This window comes from Penaeus chinensis, chromosome 10 (assembly GCF_019202785.1).
Source record: "Penaeus chinensis breed Huanghai No. 1 chromosome 10, ASM1920278v2, whole genome shotgun sequence".
NCBI lineage: Eukaryota > Metazoa > Arthropoda > Malacostraca > Decapoda > Penaeidae > Penaeus > Penaeus chinensis.
The window spans coordinates 6,654,018-6,661,517 of NC_061828.1; the positions used below are offsets into that span (position 1 = coordinate 6,654,018).

At 35.2% G+C, this 7,500-nt stretch overlaps 1 protein-coding gene across 4 annotated transcripts in view; it reads left to right on the plus strand.

Annotated features, from left to right (window-relative positions):
• The window catches only part of LOC125029685 (protein Star-like), a 32,841-nt gene extending 26,650 nt beyond the window's left edge, over positions 1 to 6,191 (plus strand). For all 4 annotated transcript variants that reach the window (XM_047619746.1, XM_047619748.1, XM_047619745.1 and 1 more), the window contains 3 exons: positions 2,126 to 2,320; positions 2,838 to 3,047; positions 3,455 to 6,191. In XM_047619746.1, the coding sequence (XP_047475702.1) occupies positions 2,126 to 2,320; positions 2,838 to 3,047; positions 3,455 to 3,622 (573 nt within the window). In that variant the 3' untranslated portion in view covers positions 3,623 to 6,191. The remainder of the gene's footprint in view (positions 1 to 2,125; positions 2,321 to 2,837; positions 3,048 to 3,454) is intronic.
• Positions 6,192 to 7,500: the final 1,309 nt, after the last annotated feature.

Genomic DNA, 7,500 nt, shown 5'->3' on the forward strand with positions numbered 1-7,500 from the left:
ACCCAATGCTCCTCGTATTTGTGAGGAAGAAAAGTGAATTTCTTTATAAGAATGTTATTGCCAGAGATATAAAACAGTAAAGGTCCTTATGCTGATTCTGTCTTTTCTAACCTGTCATAACAACTTCTGGATTGTTTACTTGCAGAACACAGATCAAAATGAAAATAAAAATTATGAATAAATACTCTGCACACGATTACACCGTTTCTTGTAACCGTCGATTGAGACGAACAAATAAAACATTGAAATAGATAACATAGTTTATAAAAAAAAAAGCTGATATAAATGTAAATATAGGAAGTATGTGGCATCACAAATAAACCGACATCGATACTAGTGTTAGTGAACTTCCTTCACAAGGCATTCCAAGCAGGTGCAGCAGGACTGGTTACAACTGGCTGTCAGAAATACAGCTGCGTGGAAAGGAGCCAACTGTTTAACATGTCTCAAAATCAGAGGAAAAATGACACGTGAAAGATTTGATCTCGATAGCTTTAGTTCCTTGCGTTGACGACGCCGCTGCTGTCAATCATTAACCTTCATCCTAACTTCGCTTAAAAAAAAAAGGAAATCGCAAACCCACAATAGTTTCATTTTTCATCTTTCTTTTTTATTTATTTATTTCGAAAGGTAAAATTTCGCCGAATGCAGGAAAGAGTGTCATAGCCCGCGTGTTCCCCAGAGCAGAACACTTAGCACTTTACTGTGGGAGGTACATGCCATCGATTGATTCTACCGAGCATTTGAGTCACGTGCAAATGCAGTTAAACCGGTTCACTCTTTTCCTCTGCCACTGAAAAGACCGGCAGAATATCACCTCACTTTCATCAGTTCTTTGGCAAATATTTTTGTATATATAAATATATATATTTATATGATACATATAAAATATATGTAATATATATAATATATATAATATGTATAAAATACACATAATATATACAATATATATTATATATATATATGTGTATATATTAGATACATAATATATATATACAGTATATATATACACAGTATACTCACACACACACACACACACACACACATACATATATATATGCTTATACATGTACATGTGCATGATACTATCCTTCCAACAGTGTGCTGGTGTACGGTACCTTTTAATATGGAATCCAGAAGTGTTTGCAAGATAACCTGTAAATGTACTCTTTGCTGAGTCACGAATCACCGAGACGAACAGAAAAAAAAAAACAGTATTTTGCAATCACACAGAGACAGACAGAGAGAATAGAATTAGAAGAAAGTGAAACAGAGACAGAGAGAGGGTGGGTGGTAGTCAAAGGATTAGAAAAAAACAACACAAAAATGGAGAAAGAGAGAAACCAAGAGAACGTGTGATTGCGAGAGAGAGAGAGAGAGAGAGAGAGAGAGAGAGAGAGAGAGAGAGAGAGAGAGAGAGAGAGAGAGAGAGAGAGAGAGAGAGAGAGAGAGAGAGAAAAGGAGAGATTGAGGGGGGGACATGCATTTGCGCAGGTATCCATCCATCTGCATACGCTCAATGACTCCAATGAAAATGGTCCGGTTACAATACCCACTTTCGAAGGGGAAACGCAACTAATTCAGAGAAGCTAAAATTCATTACTCGGTACATGCACGGACATTTAAAGACGGGGAGGTTAGGTCCGTAAAGGTGCTTTTGGCTTCTATGTTTTTAAACATATATTGGCCTCATGTAGGTTTCCTTTTATATTGTGAGTCGGCGCGGAGAAGGGGGGCGGGCGTTGATAAGTCTCCCCCCCCCCCCCTTTAGTTACATCACCACTCATTTGCGTTTATTGATATTATCTAATTATAATTGATCTACAAAGCAATTTAGAGTAATAATTCCAATTTCTGCAAACTGACATCTGGATTAGCATTTACCGAATTACTGTAAATATGTTACTTAATTATACAGTCCAATCTCAAATTTAATTATGCAGTCCTAACTCAAATATATTTCTTCTGTCAGACTAATTGAATATTCTCATATGTTCCCCGATTCAAGTCCCGCGCTAATTTTTCTCCGATTTTCACAGCTTATTACTCCCCTATTTTTTTTTTTTTTGTTTTCTCCACTTACGAAAGCACCCGATCCTAACCTAAGTTCCAATTGCTTTACCAGACGGACGGATTTTTCATCGAGTGCGGAGCGTTAGACGGCGAAACGCGATCGAACACCTTGGTCTTCGAGAAACGCTACGGCTGGAAGGGAGTCCTGATTGAAGGGGATCCGAAGAACTTTAATCTGATGAAGGAAAAGCATCGGAAAGCGTGGTCCGTCAACGCCTGCTTGAGCACCCATCCTTATCCTAATACAGTACGTATATATATACATTTATTGTATCTTTTGTAGGTTTGTTGTTTTTTTCTACTTCTTCTACTTCTTCATCGTTTTTGATGCTCATTGTGAGTTTGTCGTTTTTTCTACATCTATTTCTTCCTTCTCTTCTTGATCCTCATCTTGTTTTTCCTTCTGAGGGGTTCGTGGGAAATAAATTCAGCCTGAGAGAACTATATGTTGTGGATAGCGAATGATTCTCGTATTCTTCTCAGACTAAAACAAAAAAATATATAATTGTAGTAAAAATGAAGAAAGGAATATGTAAAACGAAAGTCTACAACATTTTCCCTCAAGGCTTCATTTTACCTCCAGTTGGACGAGTCCGAAAGTGTTCTTGAATCCCAAACCTAACCGGATACGCGGAATGTCACCTTTTAATCTTATCCCCATTTCCTTTCAATTAATGAAATTCACTTTACTTCATCATTAACCGATTTCCTTTCATAAATGTATTTCCTCACATATACACTGCGGAATTCGATCTTGTTTCCAGGTAATGTTCAAACAAAGCTTCAACATTGGCAAGATCAGTTCGCTGGAGACTGGCCACGAACACAGAGGTTTTGCCGAAGTCCAGTGCCTGCCTTTATATTCTCTCCTCCTCGCCCTCAACACCACCAAGGTCGACTACTTCAGCCTCGACGTCGAAGGAGCTGAACTCGACGTCTTGCGAACGATTCCTTGGGAGAAAGTCGACATTACGGTAATTCAGACTAACAGCTTTTTTTTTTCTTTTTTTTTCGTAGATATTTTTTCTTTCTAGTATTATTTTCTTAGTGTATACCCCCCCCCCCCCTCCCAAAAAAGGCCTAATGCTTATCATTATTAACTTTATTTTTATTATTATCATCATCATCATTATTATTATGTATTTTGATTATCATCAGTATTACCATCAGCAGCATTATTGTTCTTACAGTTATTGATGTCATTGTTATCACTATCACCATCATTCTCATCTTCACCATAATCAGTATCACCATCACCATCCTCCTTATCATCATCATCATCATTGTTAATATTGTTATTACTATTATTATTACTATTACTATTACTATTATTATTACAGTTATAATCGTCACTATTATCACCATCATTATCATTTTACAGACGCTCTCCGTGGAATTCATCCATGACAAAGAGGGCAAAGACGCCATCAAGTGGTACATGGAAGGCAACGGGTATAAAGTGTATTCGGAAGTCACTCATCCGGGTAGTTTGGCCAACGACTTCATCTTCGTTAAAAAAGATTTCCAGATCAACAACGTTCAAAGTTAACAAGTTGGAATGTTATTGGTACATTTTAGGATTCCCTTTTTTTCGTTCATTTTATTTGATTATTATTGTTATTATTATTGTGTTTTTTTTTTTTTTTTTTTTTTTTTTTTTCGAGAACGTGTCGAAAGTGTCGATACGTTGGATTCGTAAACAAAACACTGGATGGAATAACAAGAATCTTAACGTTATTATGTGGATATATGTTGTTGTTTTTTTGTGTTTGTTTATTTTGGAAAGTGTGTGACGGGCATTTTGCGTGGGCTTGATATATTTCTTCTTCTTGCTCTCTTGCACATATTGATTTGGTATATCTACCAGTTCAGTAAGTTGGTTAATTTGTGTGGTTATGTTATTTAAAGAAACAGAAGAATATGAGTTAGGTCGATGTTATAGCAGTATTAATGAATGTAAAAACGAAATGACTGTTTACTGTATATGTATATATATTTATATATGTATATATTTATATATATATTTATATATGTATATATACATATATATGTGTGTGTGTGTGTATGTGTGTGTGTGTGTGTGTGTGTGTGTGTGTGTGTGTGTGTGTGTGTGTGTGTGTGTGTGTGTGTGTGTGTGTGTGTGTGTGTGTGTGTAAATGTTTGTATGTCTATATATAGTGCGTGGATATATATGTACTCTTTAACATCAATCCCTAATGCAACTATAACATGGTTATAGCTATAGCATTTATATTTTTCTTGCTGTAAATTCCGTACAGTTATCATTTTCCGGCAGTTATTTATTTCCTAATGTTCATATGTTCACCTGTCTCTGAGGCACCGGAATCTGAGGCGTTGAACTGCATGATGGTGTGTGACAAGACGAGGCAATTGATATTCATACAGGCTCTGTATCACCATTCTTCCATCATCTATCCATTTGAAGTTTTTGTCACGAGAAAAAAAAACAATCATATATTTTATATTTGTCAGATTGTGCGAAAAAGTGATCCAGAATTCAGTGTGTTGTGTGTGTGTGTGTGTGTGTGTGTGTGTGTGTGTGTGTGTGTGTGTGTGTGTGTGTGTGTGTTACGTGCGTGCGTATGTAATATTTATATATCATATGTATTATACATGATAGTCCATATATTTTTTTTTTCCACGAAGCATAAAACACACTCTCAGTGTGACTTCCCACCCACATGCGTAAGTTTTCCAATATTCGATTTCTGCACATTGGTAATGTCATGGGTGTGATGATTATTGAAACATTTTCTTAGAATTATAGATGACATTACTCTATAATCTAATTCGAAGTACTTGTAAATACATTCTAATTTCTTGAATGGCTCACGTGTTTTCCTCTGGATTCGTAACTTCTCTGACCCAAACTTTTCTGTTCAACATTATCATAACATTCAGAGGAACTTTTAATTATTAAACTGTTTAACATTGGGTTCAAGCTCACACACACACACACACACACACACACACACACACACACACACACACACACACACACACACACACACACACACGCACACGCACACACACACACACACACACACACACACACACACACACACACACACACACACACACACACACACACACACGCAACACACACACACACAAAATGATTATATCAGCTAATTAGGTTACGTATTTTAAGTGCAACACCTAACTTGTCAAGTAAGTAAAATATATATATGTGTATGTATATATAAATCAGAAAGATATTTGCAGATCATTGATATATTCTGCCATGGAGCAACATATCTCACTAATGTGTTATTTTGTTGTACCGGTTTTTTTTATACTGACGGAAATAAAATTCAGTTCCTCACACTGACAAGTTACTTCACATTCCATTCATAACAATCGTTCATAAAATCATCACTATTATTAAAGACAGTTGTTGTGACAACGACTTAAAGGTACTAACATCATTGTCAGTATAGTACAAGCAATTTTAGTTGTGACGACGGTATTTTTTCGATGTAATGAAGTGTTATTACAATTACTGTGAATTCTCCTACTATTTCTCCACCACTACTACTACATCTAATCCTACTACGAGCGGAAATACTACTACTGAACTCTACTGATACATGCAAGGTATTTCAGCTGTATCAGGTATAACTGCATGCGTATCATTATTCACAAATTATTCTATTCATTCTATTCATTGTTAAAGTTTCATTGTTCATTATTCATGTTGATTACATAATTTTTTTCTCAGACTTGATAGCTGTGATCGTAACTGTCAAATTCACATAGGTCATCAACATAATTCTGTCATTAGTACAACTACTGTAATGATATTTGTGGTATCTAGACACATGTATTTATTCACCTTTATGAAATTTAAGTGAGAGTTAGATAACGAGTGTTATTAACATAGTTCATTCGTTTTCTAATGTGCCCAGCGTTGGCGTTTGGAGGTACTCTGCAAGGAGGCAAAAGCTCCTTGTGATACGTTTTTACATATTCAAGTCATCTTAAAGTAGGGTGCAGCTAGAGTTTGATTTTATAGTGTTTTATATATACATATAGATGTTGGAGGCAATGCATATTTTCTAGTGCATGTGTGATTTGAAATAAATATATGTATATTTGAAGTGTTTTTCATATACCCTGTCATGGGCTTCTGTGTTTTGAGTTACCCAGTGTGGCATGTTTTAATGTAATTATTTATGACATACATATTATGTGTGCGTGTGTGTGTGTGTGTGTGTGTGTGTGTGTGTGTGTGTGTGTGTGTGTGTGTGTGTGTGTGTGTGTGTGTGTGTGTGTGTGTGTGTGTGTGTGTGTGTGTGTGTGTGTGTGTGCATGAATGGTAAAGTACTCTACCGTGTATATACTATGGTAGAAAAAAACACAATGCACAAATAAGATCATTGGAAAAGTGAGACATCAGTTTCAAAGCGGGAATTTCATCTTCAGATCTATGTGATGAGATCTAGGAGGATTTCGATACTTTTGTCTTACTTATCATTAAATCTCGTTTGTGCATTATGTATTTTTTTTTTTTTTTTACTATATCTATAAAAATAAATAAGTGTGAATGTATACACTGTAGATATGCATATTATCGGAAGGAAATGTAAAAAACTCACGAGGTTACAAGGCAGTTAGCCCCTGAATTAAATAGTTCATTATTGTCTGAATTAAGAAATCGAGAGAATATAAAATGATAATGCTAAAAAAGAAAAGAAAAAAAAAATACATGCTCACTCAGAAAATGTAAGAAAAGAGAAAGAACAGATAAAAATGGGCATGGAAATAACGTAGAAAGAAAGATAAAAAAATAGGAAATGATGTAGAACGGTCAATATTTACTAAACAAGGGGAGACGATGCCAGTTTGTCATTTGCTGAAATTGGACGCGTTTTAGTTGATTGTGAAATTATGAAATGACGTAACCTTTTTACATCACCAACAGGTATTAGTGAAACATGTCAGTTAATTGTGAAATGCAGTTGATTCTATGACAGACACTTACATCTCTTGTTACTTTTTGTTCATTATTATTATTATCTCCTTGTTATCATCATTATTGTTGATTGCAACATAATCTGCATAGAGACTATAATTATCATTGTTATTTTGTCATGATTATTGTTACTAATAGAATTATTGCATCATTTACCACCATCTTTATCACCACTACAATAGATGCTGCATTTTCATCATCATCTTGTCTGGTTTATTTATTTCATTATTGTTTTAAGTGTGCCATGCTTCAACCGTAATTCGTAAAGTAGGACATTAATATACAATAACACAGCTATACTTTAATCAGGTAACTACAATATGGCATTACAGAAGACCATCACTTTTACCTGTGAGAACTACACAATTAAGATACAGGTGAGACTTTCATTAGTACCTGTATCGATACTTCATAGTACAGTAATCTCATTA